This window comes from Diadema antillarum, unplaced genomic scaffold (genome assembly GCF_040938485.1).
Source record: "Diadema antillarum isolate AM-2024a unplaced genomic scaffold, OU_Dant_1.0 seq00001135_RagTag, whole genome shotgun sequence".
NCBI classification, from domain to species: Eukaryota; Metazoa; Echinodermata; class Echinoidea; order Diadematoida; family Diadematidae; genus Diadema; species Diadema antillarum.
Genome location: NW_027271947.1, coordinates 132,346 through 152,276, shown reverse-complemented (window position 1 = coordinate 152,276; position 19,931 = coordinate 132,346). Strand labels below are relative to the sequence as shown.

The 19,931-nt window shown below is 36.3% G+C and overlaps 1 protein-coding gene across 1 annotated transcript; it reads left to right on the top strand.

Moving 5' to 3' along the window:
• The first annotated feature begins 12,967 nt into the window (after window positions 1-12,967).
• LOC139744081 (uncharacterized) lies at window positions 12,968-18,702 on the top strand. The gene is made up of 4 exons (XM_071654539.1): window positions 12,968-13,331; window positions 13,830-14,021; window positions 15,969-16,298; window positions 18,404-18,702. Exons 1-4 carry the CDS (start codon window positions 12,968-12,970, stop codon window positions 18,700-18,702), a joined length of 1,185 nt encoding a protein of 394 aa, XP_071510640.1.
• The last annotated feature ends 1,229 nt before the right edge of the window (window positions 18,703-19,931 follow it).

The window sequence follows — 19,931 nt, the reverse complement described above, 5'->3', positions numbered from 1 at the left end:
TTTACGGCTATAAACTCGGCTGATTTAATCCATGGATTTCCGTCCGTAGGCGAGAGGTAACCATTATGTATTCCGAAATATTCCTGGCTTCTTTGAGACCCTGGTGATTCTATTTCTTGTCATTCTTCTTTTCTTTTTTCAAGATTGATCAATTTCTTTTACAATCATGAAATGCCTATTGATGTGGGAGTGACTTTTTTATGTTTATAAAGGTGCAATGTGTCAGGTGAAATAAAGGTATATTACGATCAAAATATTAGCAGATCCAAGTGAAATCAGGAATACTATTCTTGTAGCATAAAATTGAAAGATCTTAAAAAAAAAATAGGTGAAATTCAGTTGGATAAGCCTAAACATCTTGAGATTGAAAATAATTCAATAATAAATGACACGGATTGAAGACAATGATAAAATGATTGTACGTGATATGACAATCGCATGATGCTGATATCATATGAGTTACATAATGCATAATGAATATCTTAATTCCTACCGTTTTTATGGACCGAACCAATACACTAACTTTGTCAATGTGTTTGCTTTTCAATGTCGAATCCAGATGGCACAGTAAATCTATATAATTGGGGCCAAAACCCATCCCTCACTCTGTTCATATTACAACAGTACATATCACGTAAGACCCTATTGCAATTTAGATGTAAAGACATGTTATTCAGCGTGGGTATTAGTAAATGAGAGTAAAAGAAAAAGGTATACCAAAAGAGGGTCATTACCACACATTCTTATCATTACTGTGATTATTTTCTATCAAATATATTCAAACTTCAAAGTGCAAAGCAATTGATTGTAAGGTAAAGAATATGCATTAATTTGTACAGATTGCATTTCTAAGTGTCACAAAGGGTGTGGTAATCACTCAGTAGGCCCCATTCAAGACGACATTCAATTTACAGTGAGATCCGATACATAATACAATCATAAAAAACAACAGCAACAAACATCACAGATATGTTAATATTGCACAAATATTGTAGAGACAAAGAAAAAGCTGAGCAAATAGAAAGAATAATACATCAAAGCATTATTCAGGTTTTAACTTTGAAAAGTGCTCCACCACAGACATGCCAGGATGAGATGTTTAAAAAATGTATTGTCTTAGTAAATTACGATTAAGTAATGACAACTGCGAATTAAACTACTTCCTACTTCTCGACATAACTTCCATTATGGTATTCAGTATGCTCTCCACTAATTGTCTAATGGTGTTTTCTTTTTTAAAACGAACCACTAGATCCCTTTACAGACTCTCCCCGCTGGTAAGTACCGTTTACAGGGGTTACATGAATAATCATTACATCAGGGATCCTTATCTCGGTGAATTCAAAGACAAATATGCAAGATTGTACAAATGACCCTTTTCTGCTCATGCGCAATGTGGAACTGTAAACTTGCTTATACGTCAGCTAAAGAATGTCGAACTTCATAATACCACATGTGTATCATTTGCAGATTTCGATTTACCAGCTGATAATCTTTAAATCTAAAGGCAGGGTTCCAAAAAAAAAATATATATCAAAAGTCAAAAAGTAAGGCAATATTCGAAAAGTCGGCTTTCAACCATTGTCAGTTTATGACCTTTGACCTAATCAAATAGAGTGAGCACATACCATACTTTGTTCTGGTACTGTTAATGATTCATCCTTCTTTTTTTAGCAGTTTAAAACAAATAACATTATCAATAAGTCAAAAGGCGACTCTGAAGTACCAAGTTCTTCCAAAAATAATTCTTAATTCCAACTGCATAGTGATCATATTAGATTTGACACACTTAGTTTTATTGTGCCTGTCTGTGAGCGTTTGTTAGAGCTTTAAATCCTTTCGGAGAGGCGATATACATAGATGATAATGGTGATAAAACTAGTAATTGTTATTGTAAACGGCTCATAATGATATATCATGATTATTCTCTTCGCACTTAACCTACTTTTCTCCTACATTGGAAACAGATAGATTTTCAGAAACTTTAAAAATTTCTTCTGTCTCAGCAGTAGGTCTGTCTGGCATCATGGTTTAGGTACTACAACAGCAAAAGAACGATTTCCATATGAACGGTTGGATGGAAATGGTATAGTATCAAATCAAATGCTTCAGAAGAGCAAATGATTATTATAGATGTGTGTAGAGTAATAGCACATTAGATTAATAGGAAAGAGAGTGATTGATTACAACAATATGAAACAAAAGAATAGTCTCGTACATTATTCCTTTGGCTACATGTAACAAATATGGCCTGTCAATATACTGCTTATGTGAAGTGTTTGATTTGATTTGATTTGATTTATTGGTTCCTGCATTATATCATTACTCATGCAGATACATACACATTATATACATTGTTGGTGCCATACACATATATAAATAAACATTAATTGTTGACAAAATAAGTTTCTTCATTGCCTTCACAATGTACAACAAACCATATTAGCGATGCAATGAATAACACAGAAGGGCTACAGCCTAAGCATTGCTTGATTTGCATGCAGCCCTAGTACATAATACATAACATATAGGAAAATAGGAGGGAGGGATGACTGGCATAGAGATAGGATAGAAGAAAGGAGAGAGGAGAGGTCTGTCTGCTTTCGCTAATGCACAAAGTTAAATCACCTAGATCACTGAATAGTAAAGCATGGCAAAGTATTTTCTCATCAAGGTACAAGTGAACAGTTACAGGTCATGGTCGGTTAGGCAACATTACGCAATAAATTTAAGTTATGTAATCTATGTTTTCTATGTTATCTATGTTATTTGGAAGAAGTGTGATGAATATTGTTGATAATATCCTTTTTAGAAGTAATGATGTATCTGTCTTTTTAAAGTAATACTTTCTTTATGTTCCTATGTCTATCCTCAAAAAGAGTTAGAGAAGCAAGTAAATGTCAAGGGAGGAAAAAATACAACGTGTAAAGAAAAATAACAGCAGGAGGCAAACTTGTTAAAGTTTTTGATTATGAGAAATGGAATAAATCCAAAACGATATTTCATCTGACATTGTGATACTACGACAACGAATGCGGCTGAAGTATGATAAGATTCATTAAAAAGTAATAAAAATATTAGGAAATGTAACGTAGCAATTAATGACGTTTTTTTTTTAAGTTGCAATATTACGAGCAAAAGAATTTAAGTTATGATAACTGCAATTTTCCATGTGATTTTGATGCATTAGACATCTTATGTGATGTGTATGTATATATATATGTTATATATATATATATATATATATATATATATATATACATGAAGAGTTTGTTCGCAAAAACCGATAAGACCATATTTGCCAAATAGAGATATTTGCGATTAAAGGTCAAGAAAAATAAAGAGAATTATAAGAAATTTTTAGCTTCTTTTGGTCATAACTTCAGAAATGTACCTTTATATGTAGTGACCAATATATCATTAAAGAGGTATTATTTTGTTCTTTATGGCAAAGACCGTACTCCAAAATCTTCGAAAATGGACATATCGGTTTTTGCAAACAAAGTCCATATATATATATATATATATATATATATATATATTTCATTTCATTTATTTCCACATTAAAAACAACGATCATTACATTTCAAGTCATAGTATAAACATATTCATTGTGGGGGACCAATCAAAGCCTTTCAGGCTTGTTGGGAATAGGCCCCAAAGTAAATACAAGACTTTCTCAACTTACAATATATAGATACAAAATATATAGAACACAAATGGTGCACAATCAAAGCAGGATGAAGAAGGAAAAAAGAAAAGAGTAAAATACTGGCAGAATATACAAAACCATGTTGCTATTACATACGGAAAGTGCGTCTAAAATTGTTTCTGAACTGCTGTAATGATTTGTAGGTTTTCAGCAATATATATATATATATATATATATATATATATATGTATATATATACACACATTACACACAGCAATATGTATATATATATACACACATTTTTATAATAATTATATAACTATTTATGAACACAAGTACGGAAATACGTGTCTACACATCGGGCACATATTTGTGCATGTGTGTTCCTATATATTATAGGCTATGGGCTCACAGACTGATGCATGCATTGTTATTCGACTTTGGAATACAATATCACTCTGAAACGTTAGTTTTTAGACGGATGAAGATTTTTTTTTTTTGTTCTTATGAGTCAAATTGCTTGTAGACAAGGAACTATCTAGTATTGTCCCCGGCAAAATGTGCGTGCAAAGAAAGCATGAGCCAACCACATTGTTTTCTTTGTAAACAAGAAGTGAAACCTTACTGACGCATTTTGAAAGAGAAACCAACTCGCGTTGTATATCATGAGGTGATATGAGCTCTCGTTGTCACGAACACCAGTTTGATATTGCTTTTTCATCAGTTCTCATGACAATGTATAAGAGTTCCACATTTTTCGTATACTCTTCTCAGTTTGCTTTCCTTATGAAACCTTACTTTCTGTTACCAAAGAGAGAGAAATGTCGATGTTCACGTTTCGAAATGAAATAAAATTTGGTTTCAGTTTAATGGAACTTAATGAATATTAGAATGTCCCTATAATTTCATGGAAAAAAAGATCTTTAAGATGAGATATTCGAGCAAGATGGACATCTTTTCTTCTTTTGTACAAGCCAAAAAAAAAAAAAATGACTGAAAATATGAGTTAGCAAGTTCAAGTCATTAAACTCGACTTGATAGAAATTGTGGGTTCCAAAACGGGTAGTCCCACAATGCAAAATCCATGTACGGAATATCGTCTGACTCCTCAACAAAAATCATTCCATATGCAAACTCGATGTGACAACAAAAGGTTAATACACAAAGCATCTCCTTAAAACTTGGGGATTGAAATGAAAATGGAATAACGACAGAAATATTAAGAACTTAATATATTTTGCTAGATGAAATTATTGAGAACCCTTAAAGCGCTTAATTTGGAAATAACGGAAGTTTGAATCTTGTGTGGACCCCTCCTAAAACCAGTCTTTGACTGACGAGAGTGCCCCACCTCATGAGAGTGAAATAATACGTTGAATTGAATTGAATCGAAGTCGAGCGTCCTTTCTTCTCAAATAATATTCAGTTCACCTTCTGAATATCTCGAGGTTGGTTAGGCATGGATAATTCATGGCGATTGCTGTTGAGTTTGACGCGGATTAATACAGCGAGCGATGGACAAAGCCACTATCAAGCAAATGGGCTTAGCACACTCGTATATCATTACGCCCTTGCAGAGCTTTATTCAAAGCTTGTTGATCTTGCCGATGGATGCGCGGTACTCGCCTGACTCTGGCATTAATATTAGGACATAGGACTTGTTCTTTTCGCATTCATCTCGACACAAATAATTTGATTCACGGTGATTCCAGGATTTCTATTTTTCATTTTCACGCCGAAAATATTCCTATTTTCTTTCATGTTGTCAAAGCCACAACTTGCTTCATGTAAACAACGCCATGACGATGTAATGTGAATGAATCTTTCCTACGCCTGAACTGTATCAGTTTGACCTCAGTTTTTTTTTTTTTGTCTTGAATTCTAAAATCTCTTTATTCTTCATCAATCATCACCTTTCAGGTGTTAACAGATGCTGGTCGGGATGACGGGTAACAGACGAATATTATTCCTTCTTGGAATATTCTCATTTATCATTTCTCATACAGGTAAGCAGTTTACATTTCATATGTTTTGGATAACCGGCACATACAATGCAGCATTTTTATATATTTTTGAATACATTTTAAAGAAACACTCTGCACCCACGATCTAATTCTTTTCTTTTTATAGGATTTGCATTTGACTGGTGCTTTGTTAACATGGCATCCGCGCGTTGATGATCCACAACTTTGATAAAGGTAACTGTAAAGTGTAATAAAATACAACCAGATGTAGAGAGCTTGGGTCAAAACTGCATAAAAGTCCACCTGAACAAATGGCAAACTATTTGAATAAGAACAAATTTATAAAATTTGCAAATCGCAGCCTTTGGTACATCACTGCTCCTAATTCATTACATCTTACTGCTTTAATCTTGCTTATCTAAGTTCAAATATCGTTCTGATTCATTAAAGATTTTGTTTTCGAAATTGCTCATGTATAGGCGGCACGAGTGTGACATTAGAGGTGCCAAGCCCTCTAACACCAGACCAGGAAGTTACAGCTGTGTGCACAGGCGAGGAGGTGTTTGGAGCTGAAGACGCAGTCTGGTATCTAAATGGTGATAGGATAACTAATGGCGTGTCGACAAACAGCAGTGTGAATAGGCTGATCCAATATGAACTAGGAAGTTTTGAGACAAAATGGAATGAACCCTCCAATAAGTCAAACGTTTGGCAACACTGCAGTTTTGATGTAAACATTCATCCAATCCAAACTGAATTTGATTACCTCTCACAATGTTCGCTCTATTTCGGATTAAATGTCGCTATTTTGGTAGCATTTTCTGCCCACTTCAATGTCACAGTATTCTTGGAAAGTTACCAACACAAACGATCTCCGGCTTCCGGGTTCTGACGTCACATGACGAGGGAATCCCCCCGCAAGGTCTTCAATGGAGCACCGTTTTTATATCGAAATAAACTCTAAGGAAAATTTGTATTCATTGACAAAGGAGACACGCCCCCTCCCCCACATTCTTGTTGATCAAAATGTATTGATCCTTATTTTTGTTCTTCTGCTTTGTTTTCACAAAAACAAATGTAGACATTGTAGAAATTATGTGTTTGTACATATACGTGTATCTTCGTTTATGTTTGTGTGTGTGATAGAGTGTGCGCGTGTATAATGTGTGTGTTTGTTGCATAAAGAGAGAGAGAGAGAGAGAGAGAGAGAGAGAGAGAATAGGAGCAAAGATATAAGTCATACAATTCGAGGACTTTTCAAATTTCATGCTGCTAAACCTTGTCCAATAACTTTTACTGTCAAACCTTTCCTTTAACACTTCTGTAAGATATAGATATCAAAATACGAACAAAATCAAACAAAACCCACGGTATCACATAAAAAAAATGCAATCCATTAATGTATTGAGTAGTAGAGTTGCCCTCTCGTCCAACCGATGTCAACTAATGTTGCATTACACAGATTGCTGAATGAAAAAAACAACAACAACAACAACATAATGTAAGAACAAGTGCAATGAAAATTACGTGTATGATAAGAATGATTACAGTGGATGAGATTGATACTTAATATGGGAGTTTCTATAGGGGCATTTATACAGACAAAAAGAGATGAATTACGATATAACAGAACATAATAATACACATTATGATATGCATATACCGCGCATTATGTTTAGTTTTCTGTTGTCATAAGGATGACATGAATGTTTTGAGTGGTGGGTCTATTGAAATCCAAAGGATTACATTCGTAAAAAAAAGAAAGAAAAAGAAGAAGAAAGAAGCCAAGTATGATGGATTTATTCTATCTATTTGCTTATCATGTAAAAGGGAATACACGCAACTAATTTTGATATATACGCAGGGGAATCAGTCGGTGGTATCAGTAATTTTTGGAAGAAAACTAATTTGCAATGACGAACTTGAGAGCGCAAAATCTACTCCAAACGGGCAAAGCAAAAGGGTTGAATAAGAAAAAGAAATGATCATCTCCAAAACGGATATGAGTCATACAGTTCCAAGGTCTCAACCTCTTCCGAATGATAACATTGTAACCTGGCATAGGACGGAAGCCAACTATTGCTAACATATCATACATCCCTCATTCATTTCATTCTTGCGTCTTTGTGCTAACCATTTTAGGAGAGGAATGACTCGGAAAACAAGCAGGAGATATTAATGAATAAATATTCATACAAACTGGTGGACAGACGGACTTCTACAAACTAGGAATGTAGACCGACTCACTTCATTACCATCCCAGCGGTGAACCACTGCTTGGGCAGATCACGGTTGCCTTCTCAACGTACGCCCTACCATATCTCTCCTAGCATGACCGGTAGAATCTATAAAATGAAAAACAAGCTAAAACATTGGTTCGATGCATAACATCAGTGTAAACAAATAATGAAAATGTCCAAAAACATCTTATATTTTGCCAACTTGCTAACCTTAAATCTAATGCAACTCCCGAAATAGCTCTGAAATTTCTTCCTGTGAATATGCATCATGTATACGTTAACATATTACAGCCAGTTAAGAGCAATGTCGAACGCTTTAATACTTTAGATCAGACCAAGCGGAAGACTTCTAGGCATGTTCTTTTTCTCTATTTTCTTTATCATTTTTTCCCCTCTTGTAGAATACCTTTTTATTATAGTTCTCTTGATGTGGATATGTTTCAAATTCGTCATTAGTAGAAATATCTATGATAAAGATTGGTCATACCTCAAGCAATCAAATTTTGGTCAATTATACGATTATAATAATTGTTTCCATAATTTTTTCCACAAATGTCACCCTAAACTCAAAATATTTTACAAGTTACGCGATTGAATGCGTTCCTTCTCTCTATGTTCCATTTACAGTTATCTAGACGTGATGTACTCCAGCGACGGAAATGAAGCAAACTTGGCTGGATGAAGAAAATTCGTCTTCAAAGCAAAGAAAGAAGGATTATTTAACATAGTATAACTTCAGAATGGAGAGAATGATTTGTCTTTGCGAAGTTCATTTAATGAACATGATTTAACGATAACGAAAATGTTACGCGGCATTTTTCGATGGTGCATCTCGCGTTTTCTAAGAGATAGGGAAAAGGCAGAACTGCTTTTCCCATCAGCGATCTCTCTATTACAGATAGAGCGAACGGAAAGAAAAATCAAATAAGCCCATGCTGTTTTAATTTAAGTACATTGTGTTGGATATCCCTCAAATGAAGTAAAAAATATGAATCGACTTCACTCCCGCGAATAGAATGGCATCGAAGTAGAATTTTTCAATGCAAATTGGCCCACCTGATTTAGCCACTGCCAAAAGCATTATTATGTTATTTTCCATGTACGAGCAGCAGTATTTCGTTTTATTACTTACTAAAATTGATAAGGAAATATATGCGATAAAATTCTGAAGCGATGACAAAGGTGTACATTCATACAAATTTCCTTGCCTTGTAGAAAAATGTTTTCTGCTCTTATATTCCACTTTAATTGAAGGAAAGTCTTATGAATTCCTACAGGTATTTTTCACTGTATGCGACGATAACATTCGCCATTTTCACGATACCGTAAAATAGTTTCTACTTCCTTGAAGTCACAGAGTTATAACAAGTTACATCCATAGTGGTTGTACGAGACAGTACATTTTATCATGCTGATGTCGTGATGTACAGCATTTATTTTAGCGTCAAAATAGAAGACTTTTAGGTTCAGACATCACGGACACCGTATACACATTGTCTCACTTCTCACGAGAGAAGAAAATGTAACGCTCTGAACGGACTGTCTACGGTATATTACAATTTCCGCGGCACCCACTGCTCGAGGCCGTGCGATGGCAAGACTGGTGAGTAACATGATCTACTTGGAATCCTTCCAAATTTCACTCTCGAAAGCATTGTAACGTTGGACTTGCAGACTTCCATAATTTGACGGCATAAAACTCTCCTTACCTTTTCTGTCTGTCTGTATGTCTGTCTGTCTGTCTATTTGTTTGTCTCTCTATTTCTTCGTTCGCCTGTCTTAACTAATGTGCCGCAGTATGTATGTCACATTGTTAGTGTATACAATCTTGGTTACTTTAATATAAAATCTGACGTCATTTCCTGCTCTCTCGAACATAGCCTTTGCGACTTAACGGGTGCTAGGTGACAGTGCATTATCTTTTTATCATTGCTTTGATTTGAAACTTTCATAAATCCCCTGATTCAGTCATGAAAATAGATGGCTGTAGAAAGAGGGAGAAAGAAAGGAAAGACAAAATAAAAATAGTGTGAGTCGGTTAGAAAACAGACACATTCGTTCCAGTTCAGATGCTATCAATACAAATTTATTTTCCAGAACAACAAAATGAATTTGATGGAAATGGAACTCAGAACCACTTTCTATAATCTATCTATTTAGATACGTATTATACTTGTGCTATCGCAACTCCTTTGTGTAACAAATATTAAGTGCTCGTGATCTAAATATATCGGCCTGTTTATTTTCCATGATGATATAAAATGCAATTTAAAATGCAATTTTTCTTCGTACGTATCTCTGCCTTATATCAAGGACCAACTTTAATGACTCTGGCTCTCGTATTCATCAGTATCTTCTGAACCTCATGAGCGTTCCGGATGTTCATTCATTGTGTTGTAATTATTCGTCTTTAGTTTGTTTGATTTTTGAGGGGAAGGGGTATATTTTAAGTACCCAATTCGGAGAAAAATTTCCGAAAATTCGAGTAGATGCAGGGTCTTTTGGTAATTTATTTCCAGACAATGTTTTTAATATGGGAGAGTTTTTCAAATCTTTGCCGAGCTATCCTGAATTAGGGTCCAGAATAGGATCAATTTCAACCCCCGACAAATTCCGAAATACGGTAATGCGGCTTTCTGGTGTTTTCCCCGTTTCTCCTGACTGTGCATACTGTGCATGTTTAGCTGCAGAGCATGTCGAGCTCGGAGTCTTTTTGCAGGACATTGGTTATGTTTGCCATATGCGCCGTATGTACCTTACGCTACTTAGTTTCATAACTTATGAATCATTAAAAAAAAAAAACTGTTCGAGTTTCTCCATAATGACAACTTTGGTCTGCTTAATTTCATTATACAACATGGGTGTTAAAGGGAATGTACAGTACTGGTTGAGGTGCGGATTCATGGTTTGAACATTCCTAAGTGAGATAATGAGAAACATCTTATGAAATATGAAAGAACATGTAATTCACACAGGATTCAACGTTTGTTTGATGAAGATTGGTTTTAAAACGACTGAGATATCCAAACAAGTTATGATGATAAAAGGCTACAGAAGAAGCCTTTTATTCGGATCTCTTTATTTTACTTAGTTTTTGGATATTCCAGCCATTCAAAAACCGATCTTAATTAAATAAACTTTTGATAGCCCTTAGAATTACATGGTCTTTGACATCTCATAGAGTGGTTTCTGAAAATCTCTAAATCCTCACCTCAACCAGAACTGTTCACCCTTCCATTTCATATACATAAATTGTCCGCAGCAAAGTCTATCTTAAATAATCTTACCAACAAAGGTAACATAAAAATATGTTGACGAGGTGTAGGCACTGAAGTTCAATAAAAGACTCGACCGAAGTCTACATCTCGAGGTGCTTAGCCTTTTTGTTGTATGTAATGAAACCCCAGTGTCCTGCAGTTCTCATATTTGTATTCCAATGGGTACTTACCTTTTTATTAGTGACACTGTGTATGAAAGGGGCGTTAACGGGCATGTATCTAAGTAAATACATACAGCAAACAGAACTTATTATAACTTTATTTTCAATATAAAGATTAAGCGAACTGATTTCTGTTTTCACTTTTTTTTATTTCATTCCTTCCTTTCACTTGGCGGCCTAGCTGCTAAATTTGCAGGATGGAATGACATTTCAAGTATATTACCATTATGGTGTACATTTTGCTTTGAATTTTACATAAAATGTAAGAATGACAATAAATAGAGCGTTTAGCCCTTGGTATGTTAAAGGGGAAGGCTAGTAACTGATCAGTGGGAATCAGTGGAAATGCTGGGAGATGATTGTTCCAATCCTTATGGGATTCATTCAAGAGTTCATTGTATATCTATTGTTGTGTGAAAATGATTTGCTTCAGAACGGTCTCATATTCAAGTAATGTGCAGATTAATGCTCCGTCACTGACCAGGGACGCTAACCTGGAAGCATTAAACTGCACATTACTTGAATATGAGACCATTCTGAAGCAAATCATTTTCACACAACAATAGATATACAATGAACTCTTGAATGAATCCCATAAGGATTGGAACAATCATCTCCCAGCATTTCCACTGATTCCCACTGCTCAGTTACTCGCCTTCCCCTTTAATTTTATTCATGCAAAAAAAAAAATCAATCAACCCTAACACACGCACGCACGCACACACACACACATACATACACAAACACAAACGCGTCTACAGTGGAAACCGAGGACCTGTTTTATCCACAAGAATTTTACCGAGGACCTGTGTGTCAATAGGACTCTTGTGAACCGAACACTTATTATAATAATGCTAATCAAGGACCTAAAAACAAGTACCCCTACATGCGAAAACATGCGAAAAGCAGACAGTTTGGAATGGTCTGCATACCAAGGACGTCCTCGGTTCTCTGTGCGTACTCGGTTTAAATGACTGTATAGTTCGTGTGTGTGTCCTCGTTTTGAACACACACATACACACACACACACACACTCAAACTCATCATCACAAGCCTATAAAACATAATCAAATGCATTTTTTTTTATGTTGGTTTAATTGTTTTTGCATTGGCCCATAACACAAAAAGTGTTGGTTTATTGTTTTTTACTCTCCAAAAAATCGAGTGAAAATTTTCGCTCTAAAAAGAGCGAATACAAAAAAGAGTGAATTTCGAGTGAAATTGGAGTGAATTTTGAGTGAAAATGCTCATTTTCACTCATTTTGGAGTGACGTCAGGGATCACTCGAAGATTTTGGAGTGATCCCTGACGTCACTCCAAAATGAGTGAAAATGAACATTTTCGCTCAAAATTCACACTCGAAGATTTTGGAGTGATCCCTGACGTCATTCCAAAATGAGTGAAAATGAACATTTTCGCTCAAAATTCACTCCAATTTCATCCAAAATTCAATCTTTTTTGTATTCACTCTTTTAACAGTGAATATTTTCACTCGATTTTTTTTTAGAGAGTACTTTCTTGTTGTGTTTTAGGGCTCCAGATACAAGCAGATTATTGCTTCTTTGGAGTTCTGGTATATACATGTATATATTTTTCTTTTTGTTGACTCCTAGATTGTTTAATATTTTGCCCCCCCCCCCCCCCCCCCCCCAAAAAAAAAGTGAAATGCAAGATGAATGTCTGTTCTCCTTTTACAGTCCGTCTTGTCGGTCCTAGCGGAGGGAAGGATGGAGAGGGGCGAGTTGAGATACTCTGCGACGGGGAGTGGGGCACGGTGTGTGACGGAGGGTGGGACATCAAAGAGGCACACGCGGTCTGCAGGCAGCTTGGCTACACATCAGCCGCATCGGTGCACGTCGGAGCACACTTCGGGGAGGGCACGGGTCCTATCTGGATTGATGACTATACGTACTGCCCGACGGGTAACGAGAGATCCCTTCTGGAGTGTACCCGATGGCCGTGGGGCTGCTTCCCATCCTACCTCTCAACTTCATGCGGACATGGACAGGACGTTGGAGTTCGTTGCGAGGGTCAACGTATGCTAGTCTCCTTATAGGCTATTTCATTTTATATTTAATATTATTTTTTTTTTGGTAAGGTTCACATTAATCATTGCATTCATCTATCATATACTTTTAAAGTATATCACCCAATAAGTTACTTAAGAGTCTCATTAAAAGAAAAATCAAATTTCAGGGTTCTTATCAATGAAAAGAGAATAAGAGTAAATTCCTCGACGTGAAGATAAGATGGTGGCTAGCAAAACTTTCTTAACATCACTTCCGACATATACTCTTAAAGCCGAAAAAAAAAAAATTTTCATTGTCTAGCCAAACAATCTCGAAGAAAATAAAGTGCTGTGTCAAAGCACATGTGTTCGTTCAATCAAAGTAAACGGAATTGGTTTCAATAGTTGGGACGTCGAGTATTTCGTTCCATCGAAGTTCTTTTTCAAATTTCCAGATGCCCCGTATTGCCAGATTTTTCCATGCATGAAATGAAAATAAAAAAAGTCGTCCTGTTTTATTCCCCAGGAAACCAAACTACTGTGGATGAGTATTTTGAGAGCGTGACCTACTCCGAAGGCTTTACGTACGGCGTAGATCGTTACTCGTATTACGACATGAAGAGTGAGTTCACCTTTACCCCTACTTCCGCCAGCGATGGTGACATTCTGCAGTGCCACGTTTACGGTGTTGTACGGTCCGTAACTCTTCAAATTCTCGGTGAGTTTCTGTATATTCATTTGTACTATGATTTAAAACGCAACTAATCTGCGAAGTAATCTGCAAAGTTTCCATCCTACATTCAATGTCTTTGAAAAGAAAAAAAATGAATGATGCAAAATTAATGTCTTAATTTTATTTTTTACCCATGATGAATGCTGGTGATGACAGAACTTCTGCTTCATCACCCCCCCCCCCACACACACACACACGTACGTACACACACACATGTATTGATGAATTTCTACGATTATACATAACCCGGCATGCTGACGACAGCAAACTACCTTTAGTGTGTTCACAATTCGTTCACATTGTAGGTTATGTGAAAACCTATGTGAACACGCTCGAGTTTAACAATGTGAAGATGATTTCACACTGTGGCATATGTTCTTTCACAATGAATTCCACGCAGAAATGTACTATTTCACACTGTGAATTGATGAATCACAGTGTGTTGATGAATCACAGTATGTTCACTGTGGTGAAACACCCGAATTTCAGTGTGAAAAAAAATCACTGTATGTTTCACACTGCTTCACATAGTGTTTCACACTGTATTTCCAGCATGGGATATCAAAGGGAAAAGTCACCTCTATATCATGTTGCCTTTTATGCAAAAAGAAACATTAAAGAAGTAATCGTGTGAATATTGATAAAAACCATCTGAAACATAATATAGTCATGAATGGTTCTACTTATATTCGATTTGATGCTTTTTTTTTCTGTTTGACATTGTTCACAAGCACGTTTATTCTCAGGAAATATTATCAACATTGTGCCAATTTGTAGTCAAACAGTAGGCCTAATTATTAAAACATAATGGACCAGATATTTGGAATTCTTTACCCCCTAATTTAAAACAATGTACGTCGTTGAACATTTTCAAACGAGAACTAAAAAACACCCTCATAATCCAGTATACTTCTGACACATAAATATTCATACCACCTGGTCAACAAACACCCTAAACAATGAGTTGACGGCCATAACTGAAGTAACATTCACCTCATCACACTGATACTCAAAATAACACTCAACGTACAAACCAAGATTCATCCCAACACAATGCACAACGCACTGCACCGCACGCCCTTCGCACAATTACTTCCCACTCAGTGAGTGGCAAGATTTTCTTTATGTATCTCTTTATTGTGCCCTTCGCACAATTACCCCCCACTCAGTGAGTGGCAAGATTTTCTTTATGTATCTCTTTACCTGGGGCCATCTTCCTCGTCAAGCTTAGCTTATGATGATGGTCCCCTGCATTTCATTTTTATTATTTCCTATCATTTCCTATTGCTTCCTTTCATATATGATATTCGTTCTTGAAAAAAAGAAAAAATGTATGTAAGATCCAAACGTTACGAATATTAGCTGTGTAAATGACTATGTAAGTATTTTGTTGATTTGTATTGATTTTGAAATGCAGAAATAAAAACTGAACTGAACTGAACTAATATAACTAAATTGATGAACTTTTTTTTTACTTGTACACACGTTTAAAAAGTACAATATACAATTGTAAAAGATTACAGCATAATACAAATTTGCAGCTCAGCCTTGCGTATCTGTTGAACAGCTCTCTCTATTCAGAGAGTAGAGAAGTGTTACTTTTCTAATTTCCTTTTTTTTTTCTTCAGGTAGAACATTACTTCAGCCTTTTTTGACACCGTAGAGATGTGTTCAACACCTACATCCAAGAGTGTAGCCAATTCATCATAAACACTCTCCAAACTGTTATGATTCATGATAATTCAGATAATGTTTCAGATGTTTTCCCAAATTTTTCACTGACCTTCTTCTCTATTTTGTTCTTTCTGTGTGTTTTATAAAGCAACAAATGAAAGCGATGAAATTTCCCTGTAACCGAATTTATTCTCTGTCTCAAATGATACTTCAAAGCTTCATTTAAATTTTACAATCCTGTATCCTTCCAACTCCTAGGTGGTCAGCCAGATCCCGTAGTTGTCGCGGTAGCGGCCACCCCAAGACCAGGTCAACCTCCACTACCAAACATTCTATCCATCGAGGCTGTGGAGCTGAGAGGAAGAGATAACATGGTAAATCTCGTCATCTCGTGTCAAGTGAACTTCACCGACCAGCCGTTCCCGTACCTCCACACCTACACCATTGAGGCTGGGAATACCACTCTCTCCTCATCAAGCTCCGGCTCAGCCATCCTCTCGCCACGCCCTAATGAATGTATTAACCTCACATGCTCTTCGACGAACGGAGTTGGTTCGACCTCAGCCTCTCTCTGGCACTGTCCAAAAGGTAATCTCTAATGGCTGCTGTCTACGCTCTTCCAAAGTTGGTACCAATGACGTCAAATCTTGAATATGAATGGGGTAGAGTAAGGGGCATAGCTCTAAAGAGACGGAAAACAAATGAACGGTTGGGTTATGAATATTTATAATCAAGCATGCCTACATACACACAAACACGCACACACACACACGCACGCACGCACGCATGCATGCACACACTTGTCCTTTCTCCTTTATATGTGATTCAACGTGATTATTCAGCTGCACACTTTGATTTGATTTAGAGCGTAATCACTTCTTTTTTTTTTAAGGTGATGGCTAGTGATTGATCTGTGGGAATCAGTGGATATGCTGGGGATGATTGTTCCAATTCTTGTGTGATTCATTTAAGAGTACATTATATATCTATTGTTGTGTGAAAATTATTTGCTTCAAAACGGTCTAATGTTCAAGTTATGTGCAAGTTCAAGTTATGTGCAGTTTAATGCCTCGTCACTGTACAGGCATGCTAACATTTAACTGCACATTACTTGAATACGAGACCATTCTGAAGCAAATAATTTTCACACAGCAATAGATATACAATGTACTCTTAAATGAATCCCACAAACATTTAAACCATCATTCTCCAGCATTCCCACTGATTCCCACTGATCAATTACTCGCCATCCCCTTTAAATGTTTTTATCGTCTTTATCCGTCTTCACATAGACTAGAAGATCAAACTATTTTGACATTGAGCTACCATACCCATTGTTTGTTGTCGCCCGATAAGTATATTTCTGATTTCATGTCATTTACATTACAAACGATTAAACACAAAACAAAAACAAAACAAAAACAAAACGAAATCATGTCATTGAATTTACCATCCCCTTCGTAGCATCACAGAATATTTAGAAGATATTTATGAATTTGGCATTTCCTCTTGATTGCTGCAATCTCCTGGCGTATTATTATATCATCTTTTAATGAGTTAATATGTGAAGACCACTAAACTCTGCTGCTGGAAATGCATTTATGTCATGTGAAAGGAATCGTACTACACTCATCTTGAAAAGCTTGTGTTGGCTACCGGTCAGAGAGCGTTTTGAAATCGAAATCGAATTTGAAGTCATGCTCGACACCGCTCTAGTTGCAAGACTAAGTTTGGAGACGAAGAACGCATTTCACCTTTCGTTGAATTACTAGCTGTATTTCACCCAAAATTTTTAATGAAATACTCGAATTGCTTTAGAATAATTAAGGGAAGAATTCAATATTATAAACATGTATTTCTATTTTCTTCTTGACGCGCAATTGAAATGAAATGAAAATATTTTTCTATAATGCGCACATTTGGGCATGTTAGTTTTCTATCTTTTAATCTGTGATATTTTGATCTTTCAAATAAAGTACTTGGCTAAAGCGGGTTCCAGCGTGCTTTTAAACTTGTCAGTTTTTCACTGCATTTTGTTTCGCTGCTCCAATTCAAGGTACACAAATTCATTGTTGTCATCACATTGAAAGAGATAGCGAATTGCAGTTTGGGCAAGTCCTTCCTGATGTGAGAGCGCTAGTTGGTGCTCACTTTTGTCAAAGCACCTGATTTCCACCTGTAGTTAAGCGCATAACTTCTCGGCGGTGCCGCGCATGACTTCAAAGGAGAGCAGGAGTTGTCTCTCCTTCTCTAGAACCCCCCCCCCCCCCCTGGTTTAAGTCTCTTTTCTGAAAACATTGTATTCCTTCAAAGCTCATCTAAAGAACGGTCTTTTTCACAAAATCATACACTGTATAGGTTTGTAATGTTGTCTGTAGTATAATACCATATTCATATTCCTTCCAATCCTGCTTTCCAATGTGCCTCGCCGGGTATAGTTTGGCTAGATAGAAGATGTGCTATATATGCATTGTATTATTGTCTTTTCGATATCATTATTGTTATCATCATCACTATCATTATCATTATCATCAATGAATTTCGAGAAATTCGAAAGAGTTCAAGGCAAAGGAAGTGTTTTTGTATCATCAATTTAACCTTTTAAAGCAGATAACTCTCTAAAACACATATGATTTCAACGAAATATTGATGATGTTATGACAATGAATTACGTTACAATTACAACATCACAGATCCTCCTCCTAATGACATCATATCGGTGACAATTCAGTCTCACGGGGAGGAAGACGGGAAGGACATATTTATGGTCACGTGCCACGTGGACCCAGACGACCAGCCTTCCCCGCCAATACACACATACAAGATAGCAGTTGATGACATGTTGGTCTCGATATCACCTCTTCCCAACGTGACCCTTAACCTGCGACCTACAACATGCATCAATGTTGTCTGCACTGGTTTGAATGACTACGGGAAAACGACAAAGAGGGAGAGCTATTGTTCCACATCTGCAGGTACGAAATCATCTTAAATCTTCCCCACGCAATCTTCCTTTTTGTCTTTATTTTCTTTAAAAAAGACTCTTGCTATTCCACTCTGCCATTGTCTTCCTTTTTCTGATGGCGATAAAAAAAGGAAAAATATCAATGTACAAAGTAACTATTTCTTTTTCTTAGCATTGACATCTTTACCGTATTTATTAGAGCCATTTGTCTATATGGCTATTTTCTTCTTTGCCAATGCATATTCAATGTATATGTATAATTATGCAAAACCAATTGTATTGAATATAAACACACTCACCTATCAATTGTCTATTTTGTCTATTTTTTCAGCGTAATAACGCAGGAGTAGTCATTAATATTCTTAATAGTATTTATACCAATATCTTTATACAACCAAATGCATGTAGGACTAATAACATTCTTGCAGTTATGTTATTGAGTTGGTTTAGGTTGGTAGCCCATCAAGTCATTAATTCATTCATTCATTTACTCATTCAGTTATTCAAACATTCATTTCAGAGGAGGGCCCTCAAACACCAGAGAGTAATATCCTCGAAGTTCGAACAAGAGAGATCAAGGAAGAGGGGGACACTGTGACCCTGGTCATCACCTGTCACGTAGATCTCTCCGATCAGCCCTTCCCGAATCTTCACACTTACGATATCGGGGTCGACAACCGCACGCTGTCGACGTCGAGTTGTGCCTCGGCAATCCTCTCACCGCTCGCCTATGGATGCTTCAACATCACGTGCTCAGCGACCAACGGGTACGGGGAGACGATTACGTGGTTGCTACACTGTCATGAGGAAAGCCCTGCAGGTAAGTGAGGCAATATGTGCTTCTGATAGTGTATAACAGTGTCGATCAGTGATTGTTATAACGATTACAACTGTACCCCATAAATGCTGATTCAGTAACATCTTACAGTTTGAACGAAGTTTTAATTGGAGTAATGTTCTTTTATACTATTTTTCATCAACGGTTTCTTAAAAGGATCGTATAAGTTTGGTTGGGTTGGGGAATGAAGATTTTAACTTTTTGGGATTACTAAAAAAAAAACACTTAAAAAACACAAATATCAAGGGACATACAATTCAGAATAGAATTCAAACTTTTATCAAAAGAGAATCGGTTTTAATTATATTAGTCACTAAAAACAAAGTGAAACAGATTAGCTGGATAGGGCCTAACCAAGGGTGTGTCCCACTTTTTTTTAAACGTTTTTGTTGTTGCATATCTCAGCGGTTTCAAACCC

Excerpts from the sequence above, each read along its gene's own strand:
- LOC139744081 (XM_071654539.1), top strand. The coding sequence starts at position 12,968 with ATGAATGTCTGTTCTCCTTTTACAGTCCGTCTTGTCGGTCCTAGCGGA. Across the intron at positions 13,332-13,829 it reads AGTTCGTTGCGAGGGTCAAC|GAAACCAAACTACTGTGGAT; the intron begins GTATGCTAGTCT and ends TTTATTCCCCAG. Across the intron at positions 16,299-18,403 it reads TCTCTGGCACTGTCCAAAAG|ATCCTCCTCCTAATGACATC; the intron begins GTAATCTCTAAT and ends ACAACATCACAG.